Below are 12,748 nucleotides of genomic sequence, written 5' to 3'. Positions count from 1 at the left end.
AGTAGAAGGAATGGTCAGCACCCCCTAGTTAGTAGAAGGAATGGTCAGCACCCCCTAGTTAGTAGAAGGAGCGGTCAGCACCCCCTAGTTAGTAGAAGGAGCGGCACTGTTATTATTGACTATAAAACACAAAATATACAATGCGATAAAATACACCGACCTTCATCTGTTCCATCCAGGATACTGACACTGTTTTCTGGGACCAGGAACGGAGAAGAACGGAAGACTTTCCTCACCTAAAGATGAGTGAGAGGCCCATCCGTGACTAATGCAACATCACAACGGTACACCCCACAACGGTACAGAACCTTCCACACAAAACATGCCCTCCAATATACAATGCCTCTACGCAGGATATACATAGTCCACCCACAGGACATTCCCTCCTGCGCACAACACCCCCATACAGGACATCCCCTGCAATATACATCCCCCCCCCCGCCCCACAGGACATCCCCTCCTGCACACAATACCCCCATACAGGACATCCCCTGCAATATACATCCCCCCCACAGGACATCCCCTCCTGCGCACAACACCCCCATACAGGACATCCCCTGCAATATACATCCCTCCCACAGGACATCCCCTCCTGCGCACAACACCCCCATACAGGACATCCCCTGCAACACACAACACCCCCATACAGGACATACCCTGCAATATACATCCCCCCCCACAGGACATCCCCTCCTGCACACAACACCCCCATACAGGACATCCCCTGCAGTACCCAATCATTCCACAGGACATCCCCTCCTGCGCACAACACCGCCATACAGGAAATCCCCTGCAATATAATCCCCCCCCAGGACATCCCCTCCTGCGCACAACACCCCCATACAGGACATGCCCTGCAATACACAATCCCCCCACAGGACATCCCCTCCTGCGCACAACACCGCCATACAGGACATCCCCTGCAATATACATCCCCCCCACAGGACATCCCCTCCTGCACACAACACCCCCATACAGGACATCCCCTGCAATACACAATCCCCCCACAGGACATCCCCTGCAATACACAATCCCCCCCACAGGACATCCCCTGCAATACAAAATCCCCCCACAGGTCATCCGCTGCAACACACAATCCCCCCACAGGACATCCCCTGCAATACACTACACCCCCATACAGGACATGCCCTGCAATACACAATCCCCCCCACAGGATATCCTCTGCAACACACAATCCCCCCACAGGTCATCCGCTGCAACACACAATCCCCCCACAGGACATCCTCTGCAATACACTACACCCCCATACAGGACATCCCCTGCAATACACAATCCCCCCCGCAGGATATCCGCTGCAACACACAATCCCCCCCGCAGGACATCCCCTGCAATACAGAATCCCCCCCACAGGACATCCCCTGCAATACACAATCCCCCCACAGGACATCCGCTGCAACACACAATCCCCCCACAGGACATCCCCTGCAATACACTACACCCCCATACAGGACATGCCCTGCAATACACAATCCCCCCCACAGGATATCCTCTGCAACACACAATCCCCCCACAGGACATCCGCTGCAACACACTACACCCCCATACAGGACATCCCCTGCAATACACAATCCCCCCCGCAGGATATCCGCTGCAACACACAATCCCCCCCCGCAGGACATCCCCTGCAATACACAATCATCCCCGCAGGACATCCCCTGCAATACACAATCCCCCCGCAGGACATCCCCTGCAATACACAATCCCCCCCCCCCCCCCCCCCCCGCAGGACATCCCCTGCAATACACAATCCCCCCCCCTCCCCCCCGCAGGACACAATCCCCCCCCCCTCCCCCCCGCAGGACATCCCCTGCAATACACAATCCCCCCCGCAGGACATCCCCTGCAATACACAATCCCCCCCCCCCCCCGCAGGACATCCCCTGCAATACACAAACCCCCCCCCCCCCCCCCTCCCCGCAGGACATCCCCTGCAATACACAATCCCCCCCCGCAGGACATCCCCTGCAATACACAATCCCCCCGCAGGACATTCCCTGCAATACACAATCCCCCCACAGTTTATCTCCTCTAGTACACAATCCCCCCGCAGTTTATCTCCTCTAGTACGCAATGTTTTGTGCAGGATATTCCTGCTACTATAGAATCATTGACATCCGGTACATAATTGTCCCACAATCCCCACCTGCACTACACAACTGTACCCACAGACCATCACCTCCAACACACAACCTTCCCACAGAACATCACCTCCAACACACAACTCTCCCCACAGACCATCACCTCCAACACACAACCTTCCCACAGAACATCACCTCCAACACACAACTCTCCCCACAGAACATCACCTCCAACACACAACTCTCCCCACAGAACATCACCTCCAACACACAACTCTCCCCACAGAACATCACCTCCAACACACAACTCTCCCCACAGAACATCACCTCCAACACACAACTCTCCCCACAGAACATCACCTCCAACACACAACTCTCCCCACAGAACATCACCTCCAACACACAACCCTTCCCACAGAACATCACCTCCAACACACAACTCTCGCCACAGAACATCACCTCCAACACACAACTCTCCCCACAGAACATCACCTCCAACACACAACCCTTCCCACAGAACATCACCTCCAACACACAACCCTTCCCACAGAACATCACCTCCAACACACAACTCTCCACACAGAACATCACCTCCATCACACAACTCTCCCTACAGAACATCACCTCCATCACACAACCCTTCCCACAGAACATCACCTCCATCACACAACTCTCCCCACAGAACATCACCTCCATCACACAACCCTTCCCACAGAACATCACCTCCATCACACAACCCTTCCCACAGAACATCACCTTTAACACACAACTCTCCCTACAGAACATCACCTCCAACACACAACCAGTACACAGAACATCACCTCCAACACACAACCAGTACACAGAACAGCCCCTTGCCAATGCACCAATCACTGCAGAAAGTCCCACAAAATAATCTCTTCTGTAAATGAAGAATCTGCCCTCCTGGATATACACCACTCATAGCAGGCTGATCATTCCATTACACAACCCATGCATCCATATTAGGAGATCAATTGCACTCTATGTGTCCCTAGCTGCAGGGCATTATCCCTACATGACGGTGTGCCATCAATTGCAGAGCATATACAGCATTGCTCTATGTACCCTAACTTCAACTTTCAGTTGTGCATCTGTAATTTCTCTGTTCCGTCCTCACCTCATAGAGCAGAGCTTCAGCTTGGTGTTCCGGGAGCAGTCGGAGCCCAGCAGTGGCTTTTAGCACCAACGGAGTTTTCTTCCAGTGGGTGGAAGGAATATAGTCCTGCGCCATGCGGAGCAATGAGCGTACCGTCTCTGCACCCTGAGGGAAATTACCGGCAACCGGTCACAAAAGTGTTTGTGTAACTCAGTCTGCAATATGTCACCGCAAATTTGCTCAGAAAATCACAAAATACACATATTTTATACATAGGCTGACCATACTATGCCTTTAAACCGCGACACTCCTGAATTACACTGGTTCTGTGGCTGGCTGACTAGAAGCCTGCGTGCCACCTGGCTTTAGAGCCTGTGTAATTCATGAGTGTCCCAGTTTTAAGGGATAGTATGGTAAGCCTATTTATACACACACACACACAACTGTGCACATATCCTGAAATTGCACCAAAGGACCATCCCTGGTTGAATACTAAATGTGCAATAAAACTGCGCATTGGCGCTCTTAAGACGTGAAATGTTTCATGCCATGCAGTACACAACTCCACCACTGGGTGGCCAGTGCTCCATAGATGAAAACTACAGTAGCGGCTGGAGGTGGCACTGTAGCTACCCTGGCTAGTGGGCAATCCTGATTTTTGTAGGTAACAGCTGTGAACGCAATCTGAATAGTAAATAATACATATGGCAGTTTTAAACGATAAACTTACATTTCCAATTAATTATGTAAGCAATACATCCAGTGCATCCCCCTCACAACTTTCAGCTCTCTCCACCAATCACAGCCCCATTGAGAGCTCTCATGCCCCACCCCCTCCCCCACCACCCACTCACAGCTCCCACCGCAGTGTCAGGGCCTCCAGCTAACCTTCTCCGGCTGATCAGCAAAAGCAGACAGTCCCGGCTTCATAGACTCAAAGATTTCTCCTTCCAGCTCTAGAGGTGATCCTGGAAGAAGGAAAGCAGTTGAGATGATAACTAGTGAGTAGAGAGATAAAGTGGAGAGAAATAAAGTACCAACCAATCAGCTCCTAACTGCCATGCCACAGGCTGGATTTGAAAAATTACAGTTACTGTAGGAGCGGCTTGGTTGGTAGTTTATCTCTCTACTTTATCACTCTTCAAGGCTTAGTACATTTCCCCCAATATGTCCATAATTAGACTCCCACAAAGTCTCTCTCTACTAATCCAAATACTTAGAGGAGATTTCAGTGACAGACTCCCAATACTATAAGAAAGTCACCTAGAGATAAATGTGGGTCTTGCTGTGTGGCATGATATGAATTTGGGGCATACTATGTGGCATAATATGAATTTGAGCCCTACTGTGTGGCATTATATGAATTGGGGCCCTACTGTTTGGCATTATATGAATTGGGGCCCTACTGTGTGGCATTATATGAATTGGGGCCCTACTGTGTGGCATAATATGAATTTGGAACCTACGGAGTGACATAATATGTATTTGGGCCCTACTGTGTGGTATAATATGTATTTGGGCCCTGCTGTGTGGTATAACATGTATTTGGGCCCTGCTGTGTGGTATAACATGTATTTGGGCCCTACGGTGTGGCATAATATGATTTTAGTTCCTACTGTGTGGCATAATATGAATTTAGGCCCTACTTTGTGGTATGAATTTGGGCCCTAGTGTGTGGCATGATATGAATTTGGGCCCTTCTGTGAGGCATTATATTAATTTGGGCCCTTCTGTGAGGCATTATATTAATTTGGGCCCTGCTGTGAGGCATTATATTAATTTGGGCCATATCATATGGCATGATATGTATCTGGGCCCTACTGTGTGGCATCACATGAATTTGGAACCTAGTGTGTGGCATGATATGTATCTGCGCCCTACTGTGTGGCATCACATGAATTTGGGCCCTACTGTGTGGCATCACATGAATTTGGGCCCTACTGTGTGGCATCACAAGAATTTGGGTCCTACCGTGTGGCATCACAAGAATTTGGGTCCTACCGTGTGGCATCACAAGAATTTGGGTCCTACCGTGTGGCATCACAAGAATTTGGGCCCTACTGTGTGGCATCACAAGAATTTGGGTCCTACCGTGTGGCATCACAAGAATTTGGGTCCTACCGTGTGGCATCACAAGAATTTGGGCCCTACTGTGTGGCATAATATAAATTTGGAACCTAGTGTGTGGCATCACATGAATTTGGTCCCTACTGTGTGGCATAATATGAATTTAGGTCATACCCTGTGTCATGATATAATTTGGACATAGTATGTGGCATGATATGAGTTTGGGCCCTACTGTGTGGCATCACCTGAATTTGGGCCCTCCTGTGTGGCATCACCGGAATTTGGGTCCCTCCTGTGTGGCATCACCTGAATTTGGGCCCTCCTGTGTGGCATCACCTGAATTTGGGCCCTCCTGTGTGGCATCACCTGAATTTGGGCCCTCCTGTGTGGCATCACCTGAATTTGGGCCCTCCTGTGTGGCATCACCTGATTTTGGGCCTTCCTGTGTGGCATCACCTGAATTTGGGCCCTTCTGTGTGGCATCACCTGAATTTGGGCCCTCCTGTGTGGCATCACCTGAATTTGGGCCCTCCTGTGTGGCATCACCTGAATTTGGGCCCTCCTACATGAATTTGGGCCCTCCTACATGAATTTGGGCCCTCCTGTGTGGCATCACATGAATTTGGGCCCTCCTGTGTAGCATCACATGAATTTGGGCCCTCCTGTGTGGCATCACATGAATTTGGGCCCTCCTGTGTGGCATCACATGAATTTGGGCCCTCCTGTGTGGCATCACATGAATTTGGACCCTCCTGTGTGGCATCACATGAATTTGGGCCCTCCTGTGTGGCATAATATGAAGTGGGTGCAGGAATGGACATACGGCAGAACCCAATAACCCCTGCAAAGGCATGTATGGTGATCTGATGGCATGTGGGGATTTGAGGGACACTGAAGGGGCACATGTGGTGGTCTATACAAGTTTTCATATATTTTGGTTGCCTATGATGTTCTAGCTCCTAAACTTTAAAGCTGGCTTCTTCATATTACAAATACTTTGTGGAGGTCTAATCCAAGAGGGTAACTAAGTGAGGCATCTGCCCCACAACACGCTCACCTGCTGTTCTCTGCTGGAAGACGTAGATGTGGATTCGGGTCCCAGTACTGCCCGCATCAAAAACAATGCCATAGATGGTATTATTGGTGGCAGTCTGTGCTTCCAGGGCAGACGGTAATACGGACCTCAGGTCTGACAAGCAGCAGCCAATCACAAGGGTAGACCATAGTGTAGCGATGGTGGACACGGCGCACCTCATGCTGTCAGGAAGCGGCAGGCCCTGCAGAGAGAAAGCCGCTGTGATGTATCGGGTTGCTGCAGGCTGCTTACAAGTATCTGATTGTGGCACAGTCCTGATGCGTCAGCGGGAAAAGCACACAGACCCACGGAGCTATAAAATGAGGTAACGCGACAAACTGCGCTGTGTCTGACCTCATCAGATTACAGTGACTGGCCTAAAGAGCAACTAACTCCAACACACAAATCATCTAATGAAAAGAACAAGAAAACAACAACTTAAAAGAATGTTCCTATGAAGACGTTACAGTTGGAGAAGTTTATCGGAAGGTGGAAGATAAAGTTGTAAGCCGTCCTGCTGACAGACTTAACTCTAACATGCCTGTGCTGTAGAAAACAAGCGCCGACTGAGTCACGCGGCAAATACACCTACACAGTATAACGTCTCTAATTCTGTTTATTAATTCATGGAACCTTATAAATAAAATATTAGCCGATTTTAAATAAGGTAACTAGTATTTTACTTTTAGCAGCAATTACATAATGACGTTTCAGGCTGATGAGCTGAAGTATTAAAATACGGAATAGAGTTGGGCAGAATTCCTGCCCCCTGTCAGACTGTACAGTACACTGTTCTCTATCACTATACCTCCAGAATTCCTGCCCCCTGTCAGACTGTACAGTACACTGTTCTCTATCACTATACCTCCAGAATTCCTGCCCCCTGTCACACTGTACAGTACACTGTTCTCTATCACTATACCTCCAGAATTCCTGCCCCCTGTACCGTACACTGTTCTCTATCACTATACAGTACCTCCAGAATTCCTGCCCCCTGTACCGTACACTGTTCTCTATCACTATACAGTACCTCCAGTATTCCTGCCCCGTCACACTGTACAGTACACTGCTCTCTATCACTATACCTCCAGAATTCCTGCCCCGTCACACTGTACAGTACACTGCTATCTATCACTATACCTCCAGAATTCCTGCCCCGTCACACTGTACAGTACACTGCTCTCTCTCACTATACCTCCAGAATTCCTGATCGCTGTCACACTGTACAGTACACTGCTCTCTATCACTATACCTCCAGTATTCCTGCCAGCTGTCACACTGTACAGTACACTGCTCTCTATCACTATACCTCCAGAATTCCTGCCCCCTGTCACACTGTACAGTACACTGCTCTCTATTACTATACCTCCAGAATTCCTGCCCCCTGTCACACTGTACAGTACACTGTTCTCTATCACTATACCTCCAGAATTCCTGCCCCGTCACACTATATAGTACACTGCTCTCTATCACTATACCTCCAGAATTCCTGCCCCCTGTCACACTGTACAGTACACTGCTCTGTATCACTATACCTCCAGAATTCCTGCCTGCTATCACACTGTACAGTACACTGCTCTCTATTACTATACCTCCAGAATTCCTGCCCCCTGTCACACTGTACTGTACACTGCTCTCTATTACGATACCTCCAGAATTCCTGCCCGCTGTCACACTGTACAGTACACTGTTCTCTATCACTATACAGTACCTCCAGTATTCCTGCCCCCTGTCACACTGTACAGTACACTGTTCTCTATCACTATACAGTACCTCCAGAATTCCTGCCCCGTCACACTGTACAGTACACTGCTCTCTATCACTATACAGTACACTGCTCTCTATTACTATACCTCCAGAATTCCTGCCCCCAGTCACACTGTACAGTACACTACTCTCTATCACTATACCTCCAGAATTCCTGCCCCCTGTCACACTGTGCAGTACACTGCTATCTATCACTATACCTCCAGTATTCCTGCCCCGTCACACTGTACAGTACACTGCTCTCTATCACTATACCTCCAGAATTCCTGCCCCGTCACACTGTACAGTACACTGCTCTCTATTACTATACCTCCAGAATTCCTGCCCCCTGTCACACTGTACAGTACACTGCTCTCTATCACTATACCTCCAGTATTCCTGCCCCCTGTCACACTGTACAGTACACTGCTCTCTATTACTATACCTCCAGAATTCCTGCCCCCAGTCACACTGTACAGTACACTACTCTCTATCACTATACCTCCAGAATTCCTGCCCCGTCACACTATATAGTACACTGCTCTCTATCACTATACCTCCAGAATTCCTGCCCCCTGTCACACTGTACAGTACACTACTCTCTATCACTGTACCTCCAGAATTCCTGCCCGCTGTCACACTGTACAGTACACTGCTCTTTATCACTATACCTCCAGAATTCCTGCCCCGTCACACTGTACAGTACACTGCTCTCTATCACTATACCTCCAGAATTCCTGCCCCCTGTCACACTGTACAGTACACTGTTCTCTATCACTATACAGTACCTCCAGAATTCCTGCCCCGTCACACTGTACAGTACACTGTTCTCTATCACTATACCTCCAGAATTCCTGCCCGCTGTCACACTGTACAGTACACTGCTCTTTATCACTATACCTCCAGAATTCCTGCCCCGTCACACTGTACAGTACACTGCTCTCTATCACTATACCTCCAGAATTCCTGCCCCCTGTCACACTGTGCAGTACACTGCTATCTATCACTATACCTCCAGTATTCCTGCCCCCTGTCACACTGTACAGTACACTGCTCTCTATCACTATACCTCCAGAATTCCTGCCCCGTCACACTATATAGTACACTGCTCTCTATCACTATACCTCCAGAATTCCTGCCCCCTGTCACACTGTACAGCACACTGCTCTCTATCACTATACCTCCAGAATTCCTGCCCCGTCACACTGTACAGTACACTGCTCTCTATCACTATACCTCCAGAATTCCTGCCCCCTGTCACACTGTGCAGTACACTGCTATCTATCACTATACCTCCAGAATTCCTGCCCCCTGTCACACTGTACAGTACAGTGCTCTCTATCACTATACCTCCAGTATTCCTGCCCCCTGTCACACTGTACAGTACACTGCTCTCTATCACTATACCTCCAGTATTCCTGCCCCGTCACACTGTACAGTACACTGCTCTCTATCACTATACAGTACCTCCAGTATTCCTGCCCCCTGTCACACTGTACAGTACACTGCTCTCTATCACTATACCTCCAGAATTCCTGCCCCCTGTCACACTGTACAGTACACTGTTCTCTATCACTATACAGTACCTCCAGAATTCCTGCCCCGTCACACTGTACAGTACACTGCTCTCTATCACTATACCTCCAGTATTCCTGCCCCGTCACACTGTACAGTACACTGCTCTCTATCACTATACCTCCAGTATTCCTGCCCCCTGTCACACTGTACAGTACACTGTTCTCTATCACTATACCTCCAGTATTCCTGCCCCCTGTCACATTGTACAGTACACTGCTCTCTATCACTATACCTCCAGAATTCCTGCCCCGTCACACTGTACAGTACACTGCTCTCTATCACTATACCTCCAGTATTCCTGCCCCCTGTCACACTGTACAGTACACTGTTCTCTATCACTATACCTCCAGTATTCCTGCCCCCTGTCACACTGTACAGTACACTGCTCTCTATCACTATACCTCCAGTATTCCTGCCCCCTGTCACACTGTACAGTACACTGCTCTCTATCACTATACCTCCAGTATTCCTGCCCCCTGTCACACTGTACAGTACACTGCTCTCTATCACTATACCTCCAGAATTCCTGCCCCGTCACACTGTACAGTACACTGCTCTCTATCACTATACAGTACCTCCAGTATTCCTGCCCCCTGTCACACTGTACAGTACACTGCTCTCTATCACTATACCTCCAGTATTCCTGCCCCCTGTCACACTGTACAGTACACTGCTCTCTATCACTATACCTCCAGAATTCCTGCCCCCTGTCACACTGTACAGTACACTGCTCTCTATCACTATACCTCCAGAATACCTGCCCCCTGTCACACTGTACAGTACACTGCTCTCTATCACTATACCTCCAGTATTCCTGCCCCCTGTCACACTGTACAGTACACTGCTCTCTATCACTATACCTCCAGTATTCCTGCCCCCTGTCACACTGTACAGTACACTGCTCTCTATCACTATACCTCCAGTATTCCTGCCCCCTGTCACACTGTACAGTACACTGCTCTCTATCACTATACCTCCAGAATTCCTGCCCCGTCACACTGTACAGTACACTGCTCTCTATCACTATACCTCCAGTATTCCTGCCCCCTGTCACACTGTACAGTACACTGTTCTCTATCACTATACCTCCAGTATTCCTGCCCCCTGTCACACTGTACAGTACACTGCTCTCTATCACTATACCTCCAGAATTCCTACCCCCTGTCACACTGTACAGTACACTGCTCTCTATCACTATACCTCCAGAATTCCTGCCCCCTGTCACACTGTACAGTACACTGCTCTCTATCACTATACAGTACACTGCTCTCTATCACTATACCTCCAGTATTCCTGCCCCCTGTCACACTGTACAGTACACTGCTCTCTATCACTATACCTCCAGTATTCCTGCCCCGTCACACTGTACAGTACACTGCTCTCTATCACTATACCTCCAGTATTCCTGCCCCCTGTCACACTGTACAGTACACTGCTATCTATCACTATACCTCCAGAATTCCTGCCCCCTGTCACACTGTACAGTACACTGCTCTCTATCACTATACCTCCAGTATTCCTGCCCCCTGTCACACTGTACAGTACACTGTTCTCTATCACTATACCTCCAGTATTCCTGCCCCCTGTCACACTGTACAGTACACTGTTCTCTATCACTATACCTCCAGTATTCCTGCCCCCTGTCACACTGTACAGTACACTGCTATCTATCACTGTACCTCCAAATTCCAGATGAGTTCTACAGCTCTCCGGAGAGTTTTCAGAGTTCTTTTAGAGATTAGTCCGCGTGCACTGCCCAAAGTATTTGTTACATGATATTTTCTATTTTGCCAGTTTTACTTGTTTTACTGGCAGCGGTGTACAAATATGACACAACTAATTGTAAGCATTAGCACAAACGAGTATGAAGTCTAAAGTACAGTGTGAAACGTATGACCTCTTAAAGGAGAACATACCTCATTATATAATCTATGGATCCTACTGGAGTAATTGGTGTATAAAGAAAAAAAAAAATCTTTGAAATTGAGTTAAGTGAAAAGCTTTAGAGCCAGGGAATACCTGCCAGGGAGGGGGTACAGGTACCGTGGGGGTCATTCAGCCCTGTGCGCTCGCTAGCTGTTTTTTACAGTCCTGCGTTCGCACAGTTGCCGCCCACCGGGAAGTATATTTAAGCTGTGCAAGTGTGCGATCGCATGTGTAGCAGAGCTGTACAAAAAAACTTTGTGCAGTTTCTGAGTTGCCCAAAACTTACTCAGCCGCTGTGATCACTGCAGCCTGTCCCAGGCTGGAATTGACGTCAGACACCCGCCCTGCAAACGCTTGGACACGCCGCTTTGTACCCGTGCGACGCACCTGCGCATTGCGGTGCATACGCATGCGCAGTTCTGACCTGATCGCAGCGCTGCAAAAAACTCTAGCGAGCAATCAGGACTGAATGACCCCCTGTAAGTACTGCAACGTCATACGTAAAGTTCCTGAGCAGCTTCTGGAGGGAAAAGAGAAAAGCATGTGCCTGGAAAACTGCTGATGTATGAGGACTGCTATTTGCTGCTGTGGCCTAATTTCTCCAGTAGGGGCACTCACACCTGTGATCCTTAGAACCTTACTCCTTCTATACCTCTAGTAGGCACTGTAAGCTCCCACCTTGTGGGCGCGCAAATGGCAAGCTTTTGCATACAGCGCTGACGCAGATGCCAATATAAGCATCTTTGTGTATGTCCGTCCTATACTGAGTCATGGGCAACTTCGCCACTGGCTCACTTCTCTGCTCTTTTCACTGCTTAGTACATCTCCCCCATAGAGAAAGAGGGGGAAGGGGAAATAGAGAAAGGGAAGAAGAGATACAGAGATAGAAAGGGAGAGAAATGCAGAGAGGGAGGGGGGGAGAGAGAGAGAGAGGGGAGGGGGAGAGAGAGAGGGGGGGAGAGGGGAGGGGGAGAGAGAGAGGGGGGGAGAGGGGGGGAGAGAGAGAGGGGGGGGGAGAGAGAGGGGGGGGGAGAGAGAGGGGGGGGAGAGAGAGAGGAGAGGGAGAGGGGAGGGAGAGGGGGGGGAGAGAGAGAGGATAAAGTGAGAGGGAAGGGGAGTGAAAGCTAGAAAGAGAGGGGA

At 49.2% G+C, this 12,748-nt stretch overlaps 1 protein-coding gene across 2 annotated transcripts in view; it reads right to left on the bottom strand.

Annotated features, from left to right (window-relative positions):
• The window catches only part of ENTPD5 (ectonucleoside triphosphate diphosphohydrolase 5 (inactive)), a 48,884-nt gene that overhangs the window by 14,402 nt on the left and 21,734 nt on the right, over positions 1-12,748 (bottom strand). Inside the window, exons 1-5 of one of the 2 annotated variants that reach the window (XM_063948334.1) lie at positions 11,362-11,527; positions 6,341-6,560; positions 4,105-4,184; positions 3,238-3,381; positions 161-236 (exon numbers count right to left, since the gene is read on the bottom strand). In XM_063948334.1, the coding sequence (XP_063804404.1) occupies positions 161-236; positions 3,238-3,381; positions 4,105-4,184; positions 6,341-6,539 (499 nt within the window). In that variant the 5' untranslated portion in view covers positions 6,540-6,560; positions 11,362-11,527. Of the gene's footprint in view, positions 1-160; positions 237-3,237; positions 3,382-4,104; positions 4,185-6,340; positions 6,561-11,361; positions 11,528-12,748 lie in introns of those variants that run through there. The other variant, XM_063948333.1, reaches the window with a different exon arrangement.

The sequence above is a fragment of the Pseudophryne corroboree genome, chromosome 12, assembly GCF_028390025.1.
Source record: "Pseudophryne corroboree isolate aPseCor3 chromosome 12, aPseCor3.hap2, whole genome shotgun sequence".
Classification (NCBI taxonomy): Eukaryota; Metazoa; Chordata; class Amphibia; order Anura; family Myobatrachidae; genus Pseudophryne; species Pseudophryne corroboree.
The sequence above is the reverse complement of the archived record's forward strand: the minus strand, read 5'-3'. Positions and strand labels throughout refer to the sequence as shown.